Source organism: Taudactylus pleione, unplaced genomic scaffold, assembly GCF_031769625.1.
Source record: "Taudactylus pleione unplaced genomic scaffold, aTauple2 ptg000147l, whole genome shotgun sequence".
Taxonomy (NCBI): domain Eukaryota; kingdom Metazoa; phylum Chordata; class Amphibia; order Anura; family Myobatrachidae; genus Taudactylus; species Taudactylus pleione.
In genome coordinates, this window is record NW_028284549.1 from 4,406,972 (window position 1) to 4,430,545 (window position 23,574).

Here is a 23,574-nt window from a genome sequence, read left to right on the forward strand (position 1 = left end):
ACGATATGGACGATAACGATATCGTTCAACGATATATTGTTCATATTGTTCAATGTGTAAGCAGTGAACGACCAACGATGCACGCTCCTGCGGGTCGTTAGCAATGTCTTTTGTCGTCAGTACATGCAGGCCAATCTGACGATATCATCAAGAATTGCCTGTTCAGAGATGTGGCAGGATGACTTCACTGTACACACTGAAAGATATCAGTGTGTACACCCAATATTGTTTGTCCTGCACTACAGAAAGTTCAAGGGAAATCTTTCACCAATATCATTCATACAGCTCATCGTCTAGTGTGTATGAGCCTTTGGGTCTAGTTACTAAGCAGTGTTAGGAGACAGAGTGAAAAGTGATAAGGTGCCAGCCAATCAGCTCCCAACTGTCATCTCACAGGCTGTGTTTGCAAAATGACAGTTGGGAGCTGATTGGCTGGCACCTTATCACTTCCTTATCACTTTTCCTAACACTGCTTAGTAAATAGACCCCAGAATGAAAAGTGATAAGGTGCCAGCCAATCAGCTCCCAACTGCCATCTCACAGGCTGTGTTTGAAAAATGACAGTTGGGAGCTGATTGGCTGGCACCTTATCACTTCCTTATCACTTTTCCTAACACTGCTTAGTAAATAGACCCCAGAATGAAAAGTGATAAGGTACCAGCCAATCAGCTCCCAACTGCCATCTCACAGGCTGTGTTTGAAAAATGACAGTTGGGAGCTGATTGGCTGGCACCTCATCACTTTTCACTCTGTCTCCTCACACTGCTTAGTAACTTTATATCATAAGTGCTGACACTACCTTTAACAGTCGTATATTGCTTGGCTCCCATTTATGGAGTGTAAGGGACTAGTTTTGCATAGCGGAAGTGCCACAATGAAGCTTTGATCTGTAATATACCCTTCTCAGCACCAGAGATATTTTTAAATTGCATTTCATCTGGGTTGAGTTGGAGGTGGGAGAGATTGGGCACCCATTGGCGCTGCCCCTACATTCATTTATACTAACGACGTACATGCCAGGGCCCAGAGCCGTCAGCTGCATCTCCTCTCCGGGCTTCTCATCCTATTCTGTCGGACACAATTGGGCGGGATCTGTCTTTTTCTGTGAAATGGATATTTCAGTTCATGAACTAGGCGGCGACACAATTATCGCACATAATCACCCTGTCCTGTGGCAGTGTTATCATAAGCTCTGCGTGATTCTGCGCCACGTGTACGGACAGGGGAAGCCTGTTTCTGACGGATCCCTTGCACCAAGCATGTTTCTGGTGCACGTGCAAATGTAAATGATGACAGTTGTGGCGGCTGTCGTAAAATCAGTGGGCATCACGGCTTCCCGCATGCACACGCACAATTCCCCGCATTAGTTGAACAGATACTCGCAACAGTGTAAGGCAATTACAGATACTATGTGTGCGACTCAGACTCAACGCCGGAATGTGTTAAAAAAAATAAAAATACTGTGCAAGGTGTGTGCATGCATGCCCCTTAGCGCAGCCAATGATCCCGGCAGTCACTGGGGGCGGGGCTGTGTGCAGCAACAACGTAGGTGGGTGCTCCAATCCAGCACCTCCACGCCACTGGCTGGCCCCAAGAAAGTGCAGCCAATGATCCCGGCAGTCACTGGGGGCGGGGCTGTGTGCAACAACAACGTAGGTGGGTGCTCCAATCCAGCACCTCCACGCCACTGGCTGGCCCCAAGAAAGTGCAGCCAATGATCCAGGCAGTCACTGGGGGCGGGGCTGTGTGCAACAACAACGTAGGTGGGTGCTCCAATCCAGCACCTCCACGCCACTGGCTGGCCCCAAGAAAGTGCAGGCGGGGTAGAAAGGAGCAGAGCAGCAGACGGGGTTCTAAGAGTGCCCACCACACATGCACAGAAAGTGATCCAAAAGTCAGGTGAGTGATTTATATCCCGCGGTGTGGGGTGGGTGGTCTGTGCTCCATAAACCACCCACCCAACATCGGAGTAATGGTGGTAATTGGACAATGCCCTGCACTGGGGGGGGTTATGATGATGAGTGGTTTATATCTGCAAAGGTTTGGGGGTGTATGGGTCGTGATAATAAGTGGTTTATGTCCCACAGGTAGGTGGGATGGGTGGTGGTGGTGTCCCAGGGAGGGGGGATGGATGTCATCACACACCCCCCACCCACAGCCTACGCACATCCGTGCCAAAAAATAAGTGAGGCTGAGATAAGCCAAATTTCCGATGCAAACGAACACAAAGTTCACACATTGACCTGCAGAGTTTGGTAATTACAGTATTATATATAAAGAGCGGTCTGTATCAAGCATAGAGAGAGCTGTCCCTGTCACACTGATATGCAGCAGCTTTTCCATGTTTGTGGCTATGTTACACATGAGTGGTGCTGTCATATCTTACTCTAATTTCACCAACACTTAAGCGGTTTTTCTATATGACAAGCAGAGGAAATGAAAAGAGGAAGGCGTAAAAGCTGCACTAGAGTGAAAGCATCGCGGTTTACAAACGACAAACACACTGTGTGTACTAGGTCCAAAGACGTTTCCAAGGATATTTGTTCAAAATGAATTAACTTTATACATAAGGACGGGTATCCGATGGGGAGACTGAACAAGGTAAGAGTAGTCCCTCACTGTACTATTCTAACCCTAGGTAAAGGTATACAAGACAGCAGAAAGAGACCGGAGAGATCTACAAACTGCAGTTTGAATTGGATTTTGCTCCTATAGAAACTTCCCATTACTTTATTTATTTATATAGCTGCCCTTTTTCTATGTCACAAGCTGATGCAAGATTTATAGCAGCTTCCACATCTATTTTATTAATTTCTGCAATGATTTCACTGATTTCTTCCTGTTTCTGGAGTGTCTCCTTCACTGCGTCCTGCCGAGCCCCATCAGACCAAAGCTCTGCACAGAACTACGGAAAATATTAAGAATTTCGAAAACTTGCTGTTTTATTTTTGTTCCAAGTGCTAAATGAATGCTTTTTGATATGATGAAATCTTAAAAGACCAAAGGGGGGTATCCACTAGACGATAAAGTTGAATGATTGAACGATAATGATAACATCGTTCGATAATCGTTTGAACATCGTTTGCAAATCGTGCAGTAATTGTTTCTAACGGTGTACGATGCGCGCTCCCGCTGGTCGTTTGATCGTCTCCTCCATCGACTGAACATGCAGGTCAATTTCACTTGATTGCTTAAAAATCGTTTACACATCGTTCACGCTGAACGATCAAACGATGAACCACTATCTGCCCACTATAGCTGAAAGCTCTCAATCACAGATTAAAACAACATAGTTTATTGTTAGATCTTTTGCAAATTGTTCAGAGTGGAAGATCATATTTCAAGGGAAACTTCAAGGGAAAATCGTTAAGAGGTTGGACAGGGATAAAATCGTCTAGTGGATGCCCCCCATTAGGGCCTCATTTATTAACGAGTTTTATCACCAAAACAAGTGATACATTTCACTGTGTATGATAAATGGTGCTCCAGCCAATCAGCTCCCAACTGTCAACTGTTAGAAAAATGACAGTTGGGAGCTGATTGGCTGGAGCAGCATTTATCATACACAGTGACATTTATCACTTGTTTTGGTGATAAAACTCATTAGTAAATGGGGCCCTAAAGGGTCTATGCACTAAGGGCCTGATTCAGAGCCGTTCGCTATTTGTGGTCGTTCGTTCAAAAACAAGGGGTGGCTATTCAAATGATCCGTTCGCAAATTGCAGTCTGTTCCCACCTCTAAGTCTGAACGAGCGAGCAAAACATACGCTCGTTTTTTTGATAAAAACGCCCCCTGGCCGCACGCACCATACGTCATGTCCGCTATTTATTAGATTAATCGAGTACATCGTACAGCGTATGAACTGCTCGCTATTCTTGTGGTTGGTGTTTTCAACCGCTATTTTGCGAGCAGTTCTGAGTTAAAAAAAACCAAGTGACGTGGTCAATGACGCTGCTGTATTAATTATGCACTCCCTTAAAACGCCCGTTTTGACCTTTAAGCACGCCTGCGTTCGGATCTCCACTCCCCGTTTTCAAGCACCTTCCCCTGTTACCACCCACATACGCCTCATTCTGTCACTCAAAATAGCAGGCACTCGCTATATTGCGTACCAACGATTTTCGGCCGCACTGACTGGTCCGCGCATGCGTACTAAAAACCGTACGCATGTGCAGATGTGCGAACATCGCTGGGAAGGAGCGTACTGCCGCTAGCGAGTGGCTCTGAATGAGGGCCTAAGTCTTGGGGAGAGAGATTAAGTGGCTGGTTATAAAGTACCAACCAATCAGCTCCTTACTGTCATTTTTCAAACACAGCCTGTGACATGGCAGTTAGGAGCTGATTGGTTGGTACTTTATCTCTGTCCACATTAGTCTCTCTCCAAGGCTTAGTACATAGACCTTTAATAGTGACATTTAAATCATGTTATTCTCTTATAGGAATGTGTGTTATTTGTATATTCTTGTGGCTTAGCGTTCCCACATGAAATAGTTATATAACACAGGTTAATGCATGTAACATGCTGCATTCTGAACAGCACAATGTTATTCCCACACAGGTATATGAGCTATTACTGTACACGGAACAGGGATTATTGTCTTTTCTTTGTTTGTTTTCAAATGGGACCTAAGTTGTATTTGTGAATCAGCTTTGTGACCTATGGTCCAGTTATTAATATGTGTTGTCATTTAGTTAGTGGACTGCGCTCTATAAATTAGATACATTATTGTAAAGTATTACTATTCACTTAAGACTTGTACAAGTCAATAATAATAAAATGTAAAAAATGAGTACAGTATGTGCCTCATTCAGCCGCGCGATTCCCAATCATAGCATATCACCACCGTTAGGGGGGAGGGAAGAGGCCAGGATCTCCGTCGGCAGGCAGATATCTCCTGGCCTCTAATGGCCATCTGCGATGACCGGCATGCCTGACCCCATGGCCACTTAGCCGGCCAAGAATCACCCAGATGATACAATTCTGCATCAGTGAACACAGCTCGCATCATGTATGAGGCGTGGCGCCTCCTGCTGCATTAACATAATAGCAAGGACGGAATTGCAAAGCTGTTTGTGTGCAGCATTGCAATTCCGGCCAGTGCTGAATCACCCCCGTATTAATTGGTTGAACACAATGAGGTTTGTTTCGCATTTCTCCCAAGTACGTTTTGCGGACGGATCTTGCTATTTTTCGCACTGGGCATACACACAACTCCATACGACTACATTAGATTCATAGTTACATGCATATTAGCTGCCTCTCTTGCAGCAGAGTGTTCATATGTAGTATAAGTGTACTGCGGGCGTGTAGGCAGAGATGCTGGCTGATTTCAGACCGATCTTTTATTTATTATTAACAGTCTCTTATATAGCGCAGCATATTCCGTTGCACTTTACAATTGGAAGCGTTAATAGAACAAAACTGGGTAATAATAACAGACAGATATATAGGTAGGAAGGCCCTGCTCGCAAACTTACAATCTATAGGGAAATAGGCATTGATACACAAGGATAGGCTCTATATGTTGCATCTTGGTCCGGCCAGAATGCAGAGTTTCATAGTGGGCTGCATGATCCAGTCACACAGGAATGTTGGCCAAAGGTAAGGAGGATGTGAAAGAAAGACAATGGCCCTGATTCAGACCCGGACGCAAGTGGCCGTTCGTACGTTCGGCGTATGTGCCGAAATATGTTAATTTAAGCGCTCGCTCGTAATTTTGTACGCAGCTAAACTTCCTCCCCAAAGTCTACTGACCCCTCCTCTAGCTAACGAGAGAGCCAAATAGCGAGCGTACATCCCCAATGTGGCTTGCAGGGAACGCACGCACAAGTACAAACCGGAAGTGGGCCTGTCAGATTTCGATTACCTGCTCGTTCATTCTGCATACCTCCTTCAATCGTATCATGCCAATCAATATATCAATTAGCTTAATTGCTCTTCACATGTTTTCCATACTTTTTTTTTTTTTTTTTTCAATAAACTTTACTCTTGTCCGTGTTTTTGTTTACCCGCAGAATACGTACGGTTTAAACAATGGTTTTCTTTATCCAAAATACATGTTTGATCCAATTATCAATTTGTTTCCCGTGTTTTTACCCACGCATATTTTACTGGTTTCATTTCTTTATTTAAATTAGCTTACGCATGTCACTGCATCAAGCCTATCATAACTCACAATAGCTTTTTGGCCTGTAGAACACATGACTCATACACTAACCAATAGAATGGTTCCTGTTAATTTACCAACTACATTAGCCAATCAAAATTATTTTCTGGTCTTTATTAAAACTGTTTTATTAAAAATACACAATTGCCATCATGAGAGCCTCTGCATTCACCAAGCGGGAGCTTATTGTCCTGACAGAGGTGATGGACCGGCGTATCACCAGCCAGCCTCCCCCCATCAGCAATCGGGAGAAGCGTGCCGCCTATGCGGAGGTACGCGGCCACCTGCGTTCCTTCGGCTCACGCCGACAGATCGGCCAGCTGGAGCGCAGGTGGTCCGACCTTCAACGGCGGACGCCCCGCTTGCTGGCATGTTTTCGCCAGCGTATAGCGGAAAGTAAGTTATGTTTTGTTTGGTTTTCATGTTTATCTTTGCGGCCCTATCTGCGTGTGCATGTTTTCTTGTTTGGCCTGTTTCTTTTTTTCACACATCTGCGTGTGCATGTTTTCTTGTTTGGCCTGTTTCTTTTTTTCACACATATCTGCGTGTGCATGTTTTCCTTTTTGTTTGTTAACCAATTAGCGTTTAGAAAGGTGATGTTCTAAACTAACCTCAATTTGTTTCCCATCATTTAGGGGCCGAGCGAAGACTACGGCGTCATCGCCTGCGCAGACATCGCCTTCGTCCCCTCTCCCCAACCCCCAGCCAAACCTCCTCTCCCCCAAATTCCCAAAATTCCCCCTCCACCCCAGCCTGCCCAGACCCTGTCGCCCATCCCTCTTGGCGATTTCCCCTCCATCCAAATTCCCCCTCCCCTCAACCCACCCCTCTCTTGACCACCCCATCTCCAGAGTCTGTCATTACACCGCCTACCTCCTTAGGAAATTTGCCCACCTCCGAGGAGGACGATGGTGTGGTTCCTGGTCCAGCCGTCATTCTCAACGGTATGTTTCCCTTTTATCCTTTTTTTTTTAAAAAAATGTGTTGATGTAATCCTTTGTCTGTGCCTTTTCCTTTTTTTAGTATTTTAAAAGGTTGGTTATATATCTTTTTTTATTTAAATTTCTCAGCTGATTTCCCCATACACATATCACACATGTCAAAACACTCATACTTGTATCTCCTGTTTACGGTAGCAAGTTTTTTTTTGGGGGGGGGGGGTAGTTTGGGGTTTTTTTTTGTTTAAGTTTTTGTTTTGTTAAATGAATTTGTGTTTTTTTGGTTTTTGAATCACTATTGTCACTTTTTGCTAAGTCGATTTTGCTTGAGAAGTTTTTTAGATTAATAAATTATGGATTAATTTTAGTAAGCACCACAATTTTATAACGCACAGAGGACCAGAGGCGTTTGGCGGAGCTAGCCGGGGGTGTCCAAATGATGAGGCGGCATTTGATCGGCCTGCTGGTGGTCCTGGATAGAATGTCGGGGATCCTGCGCCACTAATTTTCTTTTTTTTTACCAGAAATATTTTTCAGAAATAAACATTTAAATTTTGAATACAGTCTCATTCCTTGTCTGAAAATCTTAGATTGTTTAAACTTACATAAGTAGACTATTGCAGCAAGTATTTGAAACTAATGTAACTAAGATTGTGTTAAGCTGATTTTTTAAAGCAGGCACATGAAACACCTAAAACTAACAATAGGTTTGGAGAGTTACCAGCATTTTTTTTTTTTTTTTTGGTATTTGTAAATTTTTAGGAAAACCTGCTTAGGCCGAGATTCTAAAACATACTGATTCTACATAATACCTTTTGGTGTTGGTTTTAACCCACAAAGCATAGTAAAATAATGAGCAAATTGACACATTACAGGATTAGCCATTAAGCAACTTTTCCTTGGGTGAACCTGCTTACACTTGCTTGTAATGTCGAAAAGAAATGATGTTTTTCAAATAACCAAAAATTTAATCACAAAAAATTAAAAACACAAAGTGTTGAGTCACAATCAATACACACAGTGATAACAAACTGAAAAAAACAGCCTACACCATAATAAAAATTAAAAAAAAAATCAAGAACTGGTTGACGAATGAGCATGCCAACATGATTCCACAAATGTTGCGTTTCCAAATTGGGTCCAGAAGATATATCCAATGTGGCCACATGAAGTCATTTTTTGGGAGCAGGAAGTTGTCATTATTTCATTCCGAAATATTTTTAATTTAAAAAAAAAAGGGAAAATATAAACCGATTAATTGAATGCCCAATAATAACCTTTCTACATTGTGTCAAATAACTTTTTTTGGGACAATAATTACCTAAAGAATCTGGCCACCACATCATCGCGTATGGCCCCCCCACATACTGACCTCCGACCAACCTCGGGGGGGCCATCCTCAGGCAAGGCATCCTCTGGCTGCATTGGGACACCACTCCTTATGGCGATGTTGTGAAATATCCCACACAGGACCACAATTTTCGAAACCATATCCGGCAAATACATGAGCTCGCCACCAGAGCGGTGGAGGCATCTGAATCGGCCTTTTAATAGGCCGATACAGCGCTCCACCACTTGCCTGGTGGCTTTAAGTGCGGAATTAAACTCACCTTGTGGGCCTGGTGTGGGAGCCAAATATGAAGTGAGCAGCCGGGGCGTGCAAGGGTAGCCACTGTCTCCTGTGAAAAAGAAGTGACAACATCAGGATCACTGTGTATCAAGCTTTGCATTGGTATCTACTAAAGGTCTCCACTTACCCAGAAGACACGCATCACCAGCTTGTAGGTTGTTTAATTTTTGCCAAATCCCTGATTGCCGGATGATGAATGAGTCATCCCGGGTAATTTTGCATTCAGGGACAGGATCTGGAGGGAGGCATCACATACCACCATTACATTCAGTGAGTGATAGTGTTTTCGGGTTCCTAAAAATGGCCTCCAGCCGTGCTGGAGGCTGAAGTGGTATGTGAGTACCATCCACAACCCCTATGATGTGTGGGAAGCCAGCTATTTGGTAAAAATTGGCCTTGGCCACACTAAGGGAACCCATATCCAAAGGCATTTTAATAAAATGATGGAGGTGCTTGAAAAGGGCCTCCATCACTGCCCTCAGGATCCTTGAAAAGGAGGATTGGGAGATTCCCGCAACTATTCCCACTGTGGTTTGAAAGGATCCTGAGGCACAAAAATGTAACACCGCCATAAATTGCGTAAGTGGTGGTATTGCTGTAGGACTGTCAATTTGCCGCTCCAGATCACTCTCTATTAATGAGAGAGTGTCTATGGTGATTTGGGGCGGAAGACGGTATCGCCTTAACACCTCATCATCGGGCATTCCAAAAAGGGTGACACATGTTCTATATATCTGGGGCCTTGCACGCCTACGATGCCTACACCTGGGACGAGATTGAGGTTGGTCGGCTTCCGGTAGCATGGCCACAATAATCCGACCAACATCAACCTGAAATGGAAAGAATTGAAGTTAAGGTATGTTGCCCCAAAAAAAGACAGAAAAATACTTATCTTTACGATACAATCCAAAGATGCTTACATGCTGGGGTATTGTCATGATTTCCAAAACCTACAATTCAACAGACCATAAAAAGGACAAAATTTGGGGTGTCCATTTTGTAAGCTTGATTTTTGAATAGGCACAAAAATAAAGGGGCTAAACACACATTTCTACAAAGAGCAAACCGACATTGCGACGACTTCCACAATTTGGCCCCCAAAAAACTAGAGAAATCAAGCCTACAAAAGTGCGCTAAATATTTCACAGTTTAACTAGAGAAATCAAGCAAACAAAAGTGCGCTAAATAGTTCACAAATTTATGAGCCACAAAAACACAGAAGAAATCAGTAATGTCCACAAAAGATGCGAAAATAAAGTCCTGAACATTTAACAAACAAGTGAAAATCCAAACTTACCAATACACGATATAGAAGTCACAGAACAAAAAGGTCGTTGGGGCAGAGCCAAAATAAACCTACAACAGGAAAAAAAAAAAATGTTGGTACAAAATCCAAAAAAAAGGAGAGCCATATTTTACAAAAGGATGACGGGAAAAAACTTACCAAAAAATCACACCACAACTAAAAGAACCACAACAAAAAATGCGAACGGAAAGTTAAACACAAAAAAAACGCCTATAACAAATACCAAAACACCGCCAAATACAACTCCCGCCAACAATCCACTCCGACCAACGTAACCTCCAACAAACAACACCCGCCACCTAGACTTAAGTCGACAAAAGCCATAAATAGTGTTTCTTTTCCCGCTCAAAATAAGGACGGATCATAGGAACGCACAATCAATGATGCGGCCGAATAATAAGGACGCATGTATAAATACGTCACGACCAAAAACAAACGGTCTGGTGTATTTCTTGTTTTGCCCCGAAAAATGGCTACAGACCAGCCAAACAATGGCCAAGAGGTGGCCGGTAAGTATTTCTCTCATTTCTATTCAAGGATTATTTTGAACCAGAATATAGTGAAATTAAAATATTTTAATGTAAATAGGTGTTGAGGATGACATGGAAGAGGCTGCTGGGCCCAGTATTCCGGCCAAAGCTGGCAAAAAGAAAAGGCAGCCACAATTCACAAGAAAGGAGATGGAGGTTTTGGTTCAGAAGTGTTTGGACATCCTGCCACAGGCAGACAGGAATATGGGTGTAAGCCAGAAGTGGAGAATGTGGGAGGAGATAGCCAGTGCTGTCAATAGGGTGGGTGATTATGTCCGTCTAGCCCGGGATGTGAAACGGCGGTAAGTAAAAACTTGACCAACACAAATAAAAAGGGTCAAATAATGCAGGAATAATGCCTACTTTTTCACCCACAGATGGCAAGACTTCAAATATCGCCTGAAGCAAAAAATGGCTGACACGGCTAGGCATGCAAGGGGGACAGGTGGGGGTCCCACCCCTGTGTCATTGGAGTTTAATGATTTGGAAGAGCTGGCACAGGGGTGTGTGCAGGATGTGGAGGTGTTTGGCGTGTCCAACATGGATACGGACATGCCAGACTTTGCGGCTCCTCATGTTGTCCCAGGTAAATGTTGTGATGTAACCAACTCTGAAATGTTATTGTGACAATATGTAGATTGTAATGTTCCTCTTTTCTCTTTTTTCTCACAGAGACACAGGCGGATGAGTCTGCTCCAGAGGGGAGCCTTGGCCGCAGAATTTCTGCAGGCTCTGCAGGGGAGGAACCAGTACATCCGGCTGAGGATCCTGCAGAAGCCAGTCCTGGGCAATCCCCCTCGCAGGCAGTGGCACTCCTCACAGAACTCAATTTTAAATCGGATTCCCATACGGAGATTCTGCAGAGGATGGAGCCAAAATCACTCCCACTGACATCACTACTGATGTCAGTGGGGCCGGACTCAGACGGTAGGTGTTCCCATGGGAACGCCTCCGTCTGGCAGCCACGCCCCCGGCACGCCCACCACAGGGGGCGTGCTGTCACTCACCATCGACAGCACGCCCCCTTTGGTGCGAGACCCATAATGACGGCTTGGCCGTCGTTATTCGGGTCTCGCGCATGCGCACGACGGAGCTCCCTCCGTCGTGCGCATGCGCAATTTGGCACCATCGACCCGCTTGCGAGCGTCCTGCGCTCGCGAGCGGGTCTGAATCAGCCTCTAAGTCGGAGAATACCAGGTTCTTGCGCCTTAACTTGGGTGTTTAATCACGTGAACCGGTATTCTCCGACTAAAGTGTTGGCCGTGAGGCCATTGGCGCCGCACTAAGCCAGGAAACAGCCTCACGGCCGGGACTTTAGTCTGATTATTCCTTGCATTCTCAGGAGAGCGCGAGAAGAAATCATTTAGTAGCCTTATGTATGTGAGGTACCCTTTATATCGTGCACTTCACTGTTTATATTTTTTATGTTATTATGTTTGGTTACAGCATACACTCATTATTTTCATCTACATCTTCCTCTATGGATATGGCACAGGGCTCTGCATTTGGTTAGGCCGCCCATTGCTCATGCTCATTCTTTGTGGCCAGTATGGAGAAATAAGAGTCCTAGGCCAACCAGCTTGCCTAACCATAAAGAACTTTAGGTGCCCACACACTATACGATTATCTGAGCAATTTACATGATTTTAATGCATCGTAGCGATAAATCGTTCAAATTTGTGCAAATTGTGCAGTTTCCACTTAGTGATAACGATCCAATGCGCGGTCCCGCGGGTCGTTAATCGTATTTTCAGATCTTACCTACTGCAGGTAAGATCTGGCAATCTCTTTAGTGATGCACTGGAAATCGTTAAGGTTAGAACAGGGGTATGCAGTCGGGAAGCCGGCGGACCTAATCCTGACAGCCGGCTTAGCGACTGTCATATCCTGGCAAGGGTCTAAAGGCAGGCGTCAATATGCCGACGCCTGTCATTAGACATACGCCGGGAGACCGACGCCTAGCATCCCGATGGAAGGGACGCCGGGCGCCGAGCGCAGATAGCCGTGGGGGGGGGCAGGGTTAGGTTTAGGGTTCCCGGGGGGGGACTTAGGGTTAGGAACCCCCCCGGGAGGTTAGGTTTAGGCTAGGGAAAGGGGGGGTTTAGCACCCCCGGGGGGAGGTTAGGGTTACCACCCCCCGGGGAACTTTGATTTAGGCAGCAGGGAAGGGGGGGTTAGGTTTAGGCACTTAGAGGGGGGATTAGGGTTAGGTACTGGGGGGAAGTTAGGGTTAGGCACCCCTACGGGAGGGTTAGGGGGTAGAATTTGGTTAGCTAATACTTACCTGAGGACGATCAGGATTTCCACTGCTGCCAGGATGCTGGTGTCGGGCTTCCAGCCGGACGTTCGTCCAGCAGTAAATCATACCGATTCCCGAAGAGGCATACCTACCCATCCATCATTCTTCCTGCCGTTGGCCCTCAGACACCTGTCCCACTTATGGCTCCAGCTGCATTGTAGTGTCCTTGCCCATAAGAGGATACAAACTGTAATGAGGCTGGATGATGAAATAAAATAAGGAGCGTGAGTGTGTGGATGCTGTGTTAAGTGAATATGTACTATTAGTAATTCATGTAACAGACAGCATTAGGTAGAGACAAAGGCCAGCGGCATGAGGTTAGTGTTTGCCTACCAGGTGGCAGTTGCTCCTGAGTCAGAGTGAGATACGGGTATACAGTGTTATTGTAACTTGCACAGAATGAGTCACATCTGCTGTAGCGTTGAGCACAGTGCTTGGGAAATGGCACGTTACAACCCAGCAAGGGGAAGCGCTTACAGCTGAATGTGCAGGGGCTGTTTAGTGTTGGCTTACATTTCTGGGCCCCCATTTTTTAATGATCACACTTGCAATGCGATTTGGGCATGACCGTACAGCCCATGGTCGCACTGCAAGATGCGATCGTAGCGCCTGGATGTATGTGCCCGGAGAGCTGCTGGGGCTGCCGCGCAGGCGCAGTCCCGCTGACTGCTCATTCGCTGCCGCCATTGCGGGGCAGGGTTCCGGGCACAATATAAATGTAGGGTACTCAGGGAGGTGCAATTGCTATTAGAATTCACGCAGTCTCCTGCATTATCCGCAGGGGGAGAAAACTGGAGTTAAAAACACCTGCGATTCCTGAAAAGTAAATAACATACCTGATTCTGCTGCTATGTACAGTCAGGCAGGCAGTAAAAGCACAGGGGAACTTTTTTTTTTTTTTTTTAATAGAGAACTTTGCAAAGATGATTATTTTAATCAGTGCGCATTGTCTCAGTTGCACCCAAAACCTCGCAAAAGACATATAAATTGCTATCGGTCCTGAATTGTGGGGACCTCCAGAACTCATGTGACAGCGGACAATTTTCCCTGAGAATTATCAGTTGCAAGGTGAGCGGGGACGAAACACGAACAGCGCCATCAAACCCTGCCCGCCATTATTCCCTAATTTATGTATTTCACACTACAAAAAAAATCATTATATTTGGCTTTGGGAAACGCAGATCTTGTTTAAACGCTACATTGGTAATCTTTCACTAATTTAGTCGGTCGGGAAAGATATATTTCTTGAACTTGTTCAACAGCTAACGGATACATTTACTAAAAGTCGATTTAGATCAATTTAAAATTTACCTAAATTAATCAACATCGACAGCTTTCCGACTTCAAAATCCGCATATTTCTCATCCGTAGGGTTTCTACTTCACTTGATGTTGAAAACCTACAGATGATAAATATGCGGATTTTGCAGTCAGACAGCCTGCCGATGTTGATCAATTTAGATTGATTTTAAATCGACCTTTAGTAAATTTACCACTGTTGGGTCTAATTGTGGCACTGCAGTGATTATTATGTATCCATGTCGCCGGGAATATTTTAATCTATAATGAAAATATCCCCACTATGTACCAAAGAGAACTTGCAGGGACAGCGGTTGTGGTAACTGCTGTCCCCGTGTGTTATATCCCCGTCATTCATACAGTGTCAGCTTCCAAAACTGTTCGGGAAAGAGATCGAAAGATCTCTCTCTTGCCCCTGGAGCCCCATAGGCTTACAGTATTTTACATCATCTGAGGATGGTGTCAACTACCGGGACTAAACAGTACATAGGGGTCAGATTGTAGTCCCCACTCCCCATTGACAAGAATGGGGACCGCGAGCTAAAGTGCTAATTAGCACTTTGCCTGAGATTTTTCTGTGAAATCTCCTGCATTGTGCTATTAGTACATAGGAAATCGGTATGGGTTGCTGGCAGTCGGGATATCGGCTGTCAGAATCCCACCGGCATCCCAACAGGGCTAGCATACCGACACTTGGTGATTGGTACGCTAACCCTCTCCCTATCCTAACCCTAACCATCCCTCTTTGGTGCTTAACCCTAACCCCCCCCCCTCAGTCCCTAACTCCGCACCCTAACCCTCCCCCCCACCCCACTACTTACCTTTGGTATTCCGCCACTCGGGATGTCCGAGCCGGGATTGTGATAGGGACACCGGTAAAATCTGTGCCAGCATTGCGGCCACCGGTATACTGACTGTGGGCCTGATTCAGAGCCGGAACACCTCCGTCTGGGCAGCCACGCCCCCGGCCCGCCCACCAAATGGGACGTGCTGTCACTCAACATCGACAGCACGCCCCCTTTGGTACGAGACCCGGAGCAACGGTTTGCCCGTCGCTATCCGGGTCTCGCACATGCGCATGACGAAGCCGGCTCTGTCGTGTGCATGCGCACTGGGCCACCATCGACCCGCTTGCGAGCACATAGCGCTCGCGTGCGGGTCTGAATCAGGCCCTATATCCTGTACACGGTAGTTTCTCCATAATTTTATGTAAAAATCAGATTGATACATATGCCCCTTAGTGTTTTCTGTAGGCCAAATCAAGTTCACATATAATTACATTGAGTAAACCATGGATATTTTTGATAGTCTATTTATTAGATCACCAAAAATTATCAATAAATTATCTTCAGTAAAGGCAGAGTGGCACGGATGTGATGACCTTTATTGCATTATCACGCCCCAGCCATTTGACAGTGCTTCAGGAAGCCCTCTCTCTGGGGAACACGGCTGCTTTATGCTATTAATAAATAATGGAACTATAATGAAATTATTATGAAATCTAAAACTATTCTAAAGTTGTGCACAACTAATTAAATTTACAAACGTTTTACATATGTAATAATAGAAATTCATAAAGGTTTAATATTACCAACTTGATAATGAATGAATGCAGAACAGTAAACGGCTTCAAAGCTGACGCTGATACGCAAAAAATTATCGCTTCTCACTAATGCCAATCTGTATGTATCTGGCTACATAAAGGTGATACTTATTATATTACATCGACTGTAGAGCAATTCTTCATCCCTGATACATACCTGGGGGTAAATTTACTAAAATTTGATTTGGAATTTATTTTTATGAATCTCTTAAATCAACTGAAATCGAATTGAAATCGAACTGCAAAATCCCTTAGCAGATCTCAAATTTACTAATGTTCTATTTTGCTTTCGATTTTCAAAATGAATTCGCTTTTGTTTCATTTTAATAAGGGATTTGATGTTTGATTTTTCATGTTCATTTACAAATCGAACACCAAATCCCACTCCAATCGAACTTCAAATCCCCAAATGAATAGATCTGCTTCATGCTTTCGATTTTAGCATGAGCAGGTCTGATTGACACAGGTGCATGCATACATCAGTGAGATGCATGCATGTATCTCAGTGTAAATTGCTTGTTAAGTGTTCATTTTATAAAAAAAAATGACGTGGGGGTCCCCCCTAAAAGCACAACCAGCCTCGGACTTTCATAGCCAGTCCTGGTTGTGTAAATACAAGGGAAAAAATGCGTAGGTTTCCCCTGTACTTAGTGCAACCAGCACCAGGCTCTGAGCCAGTCCTGGTTCTGGAAATACAGGGGAAAAAATGCGTAGGGATCCCCTGTAATTTCCATAACCAGCACCGGACCCTATCTAGCGCAGGGGGGGTGGGGGTAATGCCACAGCCAGGGAAACCCTGTCACCTGGTCCCTTGGCCAAAGCATTATCCGTGACCGCTTGTGAACCCAGGCCAGGGATCCCTGGGAGCTGGGGACTCCCCCTTAAAAGGTCACCCTCTCCAGAGCACCACAGGCCTGGGCTGATAGCCCGGGGCTATCCCCAGCACCACTGGGGGGTGGGTGCCGGGTTGATTGTGTAAAATGTGTGTAGAAGAGAAACATTGGGGGTCATTCAGACCCACTCGCGAGCGGCAGTACGCTCGCAAGCGGGTCGATGTTCCCCAGTGCGCATGCGCACGACGGAGGGAGCTCCGTCGTGCGCATGCGCGAGACCCGATGAGCGACGGGCTTTCCATCGCTCCGGGTCTCGCACCAAAGGGGGCGTGCTGTCGATGTTGATTGACAGCATGCCCCCTTTGGTGGGCGTGCCGGGGGCGTGCCTGCCAGACGGAGGCGTTCCCATGGGAACGCCTACCGTCTGGAGCCGGCCCCACTGACATCACTAGTGATGTCAGTGGGAGTGATTTTGGCTCTGATAGAGCCAAAATCACTCCAGGGCTTGTTGCAGGGAGACCCTACCGCAGGGTCTCCGTCGCAAGTCCGATGGTCGCGATGGTCAAGACCATCGCGACCATCTTTTTGGATGCTCGTATATGCTGTGGGTGGTGACCCACAGCTATACGAGCGTCCAGGAGGACGCTCCATTTTCATGGAGGAGGGCCCTGATTCAGAGCGAGCGCTCTGGTCAGAGCGTTCAGCTCTGAATCAGGCCCATTGTCTTTAACCGTAGAACTACAGGTCCCAGCAAGCCTTCTTTGCATGCTGGTATTTGGAGAACCACAAGTACCAGCATGCGGGGCATTAAGGGCCAGCTAGTACCTGGGACCTGTAGTTTACCTGTAAAGAAATGTGAAAATAAAGGCAAGACACACACACCGTGACAGTATAGGTTTATTACACACATACACACTCACACATACTCACCTACAATACCTCTTCTCCATGTAGGCATCCTCAGTCTTAAGAAACTACAAAAAAAAAAAAAAGTCCCGACCCACGAACTCAGTACTGTCCTTTAAGGACCTCCTGAATGATGGCCTCAGCTGCAGAATTCCCTTAGAAGTGCCGGGGCTGAGTGTTCATTGGCTAAGAGCGATCAGCTTCCACCTCTCTTAGCCAATTAACGGCTCCCAGCATTGACTTCAATGGTGAGAGCCTCAGGTTAGCCTCTAGTAGTTTTTTGCAAATCGAATGTTAGTAAATGAAGGGATCCTACATTCTTCTGTGGGAAAACATTGATGTTTTTCAGAAATTCGATTTTGAATAAAATAAATTTTTCTGTTTGATTTGACATTCGATTTTGGCTTTAGTAAATCCCCTCTAAGAAAATCGGACCAAAATCTAATGGAAAATCAAACAGAATCCAAAATCGAACCTTTGTAAATATACCCCCTGGTCGCCTTTCTGCATTGTATGTGGAAGCAGGGCTGGATTGAGGCTTGTGGGGGCCCCAGGGCAACTAAATTGTGGGGGGTCCCTTCAAGCCACACGGAGCTCCCCCAGGTCCCACCCCTTCGCCTACTGCCCTCCTACCCCCAAAGCCTATTGCTCCGCAACTAACTTACCTGAGGGACGGTGTGCAGGCGGGACCTTCCGGCAGAGCTGCTCCCCGGTCCTCTCATCGGCATCGCGGACGTAATGTGTCACGTGGTGCCGGTGAGAGGACTCGGGAGCTGCTCTGCGCTGTATGCAGCGGCACTGACTGTGGGGCTGCATACAGTAACACCAGATCGCGGCAGTGAGCCTACAATCCGGGAACAGGTGCCACTGGACACCTGTTCTCGGCAGGGTCGCACTGACCCTGTGCGGGGGCCCCTCCATGTGTGGGGGCCCAGGGACGACCGCCCCTGTCGCCCCCCCCCCCCCCTTAATCCGGCCCTGTGTGAAAGTAAATCTCTGATCTCATAAGGGATAATCCACTATTAGACTGTTCCGCCATTAGGAAGGTACAGCTGGTACTAACAATGGGGCCTGCATGCTGATGATCTCATCTGTAAAAACAGCAAAAGAAGAGATAGGGGAGACCAGGAGATGCTGGGGATAAAATAAGAGGCAGCTACAAGTGAGAATGGTAATAAAAAGGAAACTTGACAGGCCCAAACAGCGCCCCCTGTCCTGCGGTGCCCTGTGCCATGGCACTGATCGCACTACCCTAGTTACGGCCCTGCCACCACTGCACACAGTGAGTGCAACCCACCAAACGTTCCTGGCTGCAAATGGGCAATCCGGATAACCTGTACCTGCTATTAATCCTGTGACATCCTGTTCCTGTTTCTATCTGGTTAATAAACCTTCACGTGGTTAAGCCATCTGTGAACTGACCTCCATGGCACACCCCTGCCACCTACCTCCGCAGTATCCGCCAATATTGCTGCGTTTCGTACACATTCAGACTCAGGGCCTGATTCATTACGGATCGCTATTGTGATCGCAGCTGCGATTACGCACGCAGTCTCACTTGCGAAAATATGCTAATGATTGCGATCGCTATGCCGTCGCAGCACAACATAAGGACGCCCACTTTACCTTACACACATCCGTAATACTTAGCAAGTCTGCAAAACCATCGGTAACATGGAGTACCAGCGCAGCCTCACGTACACTTGCACAAGTCCTGATCTCATTGTATGCAGTGAAAGCCCAAGCTGCGTATGGCATCGCAGTGGCTAATTTATGCATGCCCCTGTAACTGCATTCAAACGCACTGACACGTCTGCATTGCACCGACCACTCCCCCGCCACCACCGCCAAATGGTCACTGCCTGTCAATCACTCTGCAGTGGGTCTACGTAGTCACTGCTCTCGATGATCCTGTCTGTACCTCTATGAATAATGTAGAATGGCATGAGTACAGTATATAGTTATAGGTTGAGTCTCCCATATCCAAATATTCCGAAATACAGAATATTTTTTATCATGCCTGAGATAGTGACACCTTTGCTTTTTTTAAGGTTCAAACTTTGTTTAAGGCACAAAATTATTAAAAATATTCTATAAAATTACCTTCAGGCTGTGTGTATAAGGTGTATATGATTCATAAATGAATTTCATGTATGTACACAAACTTTGTTTGAGCCACAAAATTACTGAAAATATTGTATAAACTGACCTGCCGGCTGTGTGTATAAGGTGTATATAACACATAAATGCATTCTGTGTTTAGATTTGGGACCTATTCCCAAGATATTTCATTATGGTATGCAAATAATCCAAAATACAGAATATTCCGATATCCAAATTACCCCTGGTCCCAAGACCTTTCGATATGGGAGACTCAACCTGTACTTCCTTTTATTGCAATTCTAACCTGTGGTTCAGAAACAATGAAAACTGACTTCTATACTATAGGCAATGTCCTAATTGTTTCTGCTTCTATTTTAGGAAATGTCCTGGTATATTATTTCCCTGTGGATACAAGCTGCAATTCTCACTTCCAGTTTGGGTGAGTAAATGTATGTTATTCTAGGGCAGGGGTGGGGAACCTTTTTTCTGCCGAGGGCCATTTTGATATATATATAACATTATTTGCGAGCATGGTGCATATCACGCCCACTCCGTGTGACGTTACATGTGGGCTGGGCCACAATCACTGGTGATTACGGCAATTCCCGGAGCATCCTGAGGATTCTCCGGGGAGCTGTAAGGGCAGCTGTGTGACCGTCTGAAGCGCCCTAAGAACGCTTTAGGTGGCACTGTTGTATAGATTCTGGCTGCAGGATGCCGTTCTAGGCACCCTGCTATCCAGATGAGGCTAGCAGAAAAAAGCTCAGAGGGCCAGACCAAATGATCCCACTGGCCTTATACGGCCCCTGGGCCTGAGGTTCCCCATCCCTGTTCTAAGGCAAGATATTCTGAATACTGATTATACATTTCATTGATATGCAGCATGGTATAGAGGGCCTTCTGTAATCTGATCAGCATAGTAATGCTGGTCATATGCTCTGAGATATAACTCGCCATCAGACTGACAGACCAATTATGTGACATTGACATACACTGTGTGATATGGTCCCCTAATACTTATACGGTATCTCTAATGGCGTTCCTACGTGCCGGCACAGGGCCGGCTCCAGGGTGAGCCGCCCCCTGTGCGGGATCGGGACAGGTCACCCCTTAGCCGTGCGTGACCGGAAATAGGGGCGTGGTCTAATTATCATAGGCCAGGCCCCCTAAATGACATTTGGGGGTGTGCCTGTATGGCACGCCTCCCATTAATGTCAGGCTGGGGGCAATCCCAGCACTACGTCAGTAGCTGGGCTGCCCCCCAGCCCTCTTCTTGCACTGAATACGCAGCATCCATTCCTCTTCCCTGGGACCGGCTCCGCTGCGCAGCTGTGCGGCGGTGGAGGCACCCCTGTTCGACCACACTGGTCGAACATGCCTCGAGCTGGCCCTGTGCCACCATTGTTGGGCCTGTGCTACCAGTGACAATGATACCTATGACAGATGTATTATACATGCAGCGATAAAGCCTCTTTCTCATGGGGAATGTACCGCAGAACCCTAACAAACATGGCATGTAAATAATCTGCTAATTTAGCAAATTGCCTCGCACATAGTATTACCGCAACTAAAGTGCCTGCACCAGTTCAATTAGATAGAACTTGGAAAATGGTTCCAAATATACACAGAGGGCCTGACTAAGAGATGGAGGCTGATGCGATTTTGTACGCAACGCAGCTGTGAAAATATGCTAGTGGTCCCAAATCTTACCCGAGCATAAGGACACCGACCGTCTCACATGTGTACGACGTCGCTTACATACATAAATATCGGTAACATCGATGCACATCAAGCTGCCATCTTGCACTTGCGGCAGTTCTGACCAGCCACAGACCCGGCAGCTTCTCCTGACATGCAAAGAGCTCTCTGCTGCATAGGAGTTGGCAAAGGCTAATTATAAGTACGCCCATGTAACAGTGTTCAAACGGTCAGACACGCCTGCGTTTTTTCAACCACCCCCCTGTCACCACCTCCAAACACTGACAGCCTGCCACTCACTTTGCGATGGATTCTTCTGTGCGTCCATAGTCGGAATGCGAACGCTGTGCACGTGCAGTGCGGCCTATGCGCAATGGCAAATAATTGCTCAATCTGCGTCTGTAATTTCCATTGCATTCATCTTTAAATCAGGCCCAGAGTGTGCGTGCGTACGTGAGTACATTGGTACATTTGGCAATTTCCCAGTCTCCACAGAAAGCTTGCACATAGCGGCATAACGCAAGATGTGCTACGGAAACTGGCGTAGGACTGACTAAGCACCAGCCCCAGGGAGTTCAGACACAGGCCCTGATTCAGACCAGCTCGCAGGTCTGAAGGGCGTTTTTTTTTTTTTTTTACCAGCCTTCTGGCCGCTCGCTAAGCTGTGGGTGACCACCCACAGCTTTAGCGAACGGCCAGGTGATGGTCGCGGTGGTCCCGACTATCACGACCATCGGACTTGCGACAAGACCCTTGTGGTAGGGTCTTGTCTGCCGCAATCCCCAGTGAGCTTCCGGCTCTAATAGAGCCAGAAGCTCACCACTGACATCACTCGTGATGTCAGTAGGGCAACCCCCAAACGGCAGGCGTTCCTTCGGGAACGCCTCCGTTTGGCAAGCCACCCCCCGGACATGCCTACAAAACGGGGCGAGCTGTCGATCAACATCGACAGCTGCCCCGTTTGTAGCGAGCCCCGGAGCGAGTGAATTTCTCACTCGCTCCGGTGCTCGCACACACCGCGCGTGCGCACTGCCCGGCCATCGACCCGCTTGCGAGCGCTATGTGCTTGCGAGCGGGTCTGAATCAGGCCCACAATCCATATGTTATGCCCTGGTATACCTTCAGCCAGAGGCAGGGTGGAAAGTACGGCCAATGCAGAGGGCAATTTATGGGCATTCACTTTGTGGTGGTGGATTTGTGCCTGTACTAATAGTGTCTATATAAAAAAATTGATAAGATGTATGCTGTTAAATGAGCTCAGTATGAATGATTCTGGTGATCGAGTTTTGCTGTTATAAATGATCCTGTGTAAAACAGACCTATTACTAATAATGACAGCTGTGGATGAAATTGTGTCATAATTGAAAGAGACTCTGAGCCTGATTCAGATCCGGACGCTAAGCTGCGGACGCACGCTATGGGCGATTGTTGCCCGTTTGCGCATGTGTATGCATCAAAATACGCATGCGCGATCCAGTCATTGTGTCCAGGAATCGTGCGCTCATAGTACACAGACTGGACGCTATTTTGAGTGACCGATAGCACCATTTGTGGGTGGTAACAGGGGAAGGTGCTTGTGAACGGGGGAGTGGTGCTGCGAACGCAGGCGTGTCTGGGCGTCAAAACGGCATCTTATGGGTGTGCATAATTAGCATGTAAGTGTCATTGTACTCATCACTTGGTTGTATTTCAGCCTGCAGTGATCGCAGTGCTTGTGGTGGGGTAGGGTCGACCTCAATGGCTGCGTGCAGCTCCGATGGCTCTCTATGGTTCTGATTAATCATACACTTCCTGGAGATGACGTGTGTTCAGAAAGAAAAGTGGGCGTCTTTATACCGGCGTGCGCTCACTCTGCCGTTGCTCTCTAATACATAGAGGGCGTCCTTACACCAGACAGTGCGATTGCGGCATTTCGCATACCCGGACCCTTTTAGCTGCGGGAGAGCGCAGCTTAGCGTCCGGGTCTGAATCAGCTCCTCTGTTACTTACGTAGAGTGTAGTCATATAAATTATAATTCAGCAGAAGTCAATAAAAGCAAATTCACTCTGATTAATAAGTGTAACATCGGTGATACTCTGCATGAGAGATTAATATTTGTGTATCCTAGTTTTTGCTACACCGAGTATAATATGGCTTTTTAGATGACTGATGCATATTATATTAAATTGTTTTGACTACATATTTAAGTGGAGACATAAATGGGAACTTTTCTTTCTGGCCCAGACATAGGGCCTGATTCAAAGGCGCTCGCTGTTTTGCGA

At 46.3% G+C, this 23,574-nt stretch overlaps 1 protein-coding gene across 3 annotated transcripts in view; it reads left to right on the forward strand.

Moving 5' to 3' along the window:
- The window catches only part of ITGB2 (integrin subunit beta 2), a 107,830-nt gene that overhangs the window by 39,666 nt on the left and 44,590 nt on the right, over positions 1 to 23,574 (forward strand). For 2 of the 3 annotated variants that reach the window (XM_088474128.1, XM_088474129.1), the window contains one exon: positions 19,993 to 20,053. In XM_088474128.1, the coding sequence (XP_088330254.1) occupies positions 19,996 to 20,053 (58 nt within the window). In that variant the 5' untranslated portion in view covers positions 19,993 to 19,995. Of the gene's footprint in view, positions 1 to 2,537; positions 2,602 to 19,992; positions 20,054 to 23,574 lie in introns of those variants that run through there. The other variant, XM_088474127.1, reaches the window with a different exon arrangement.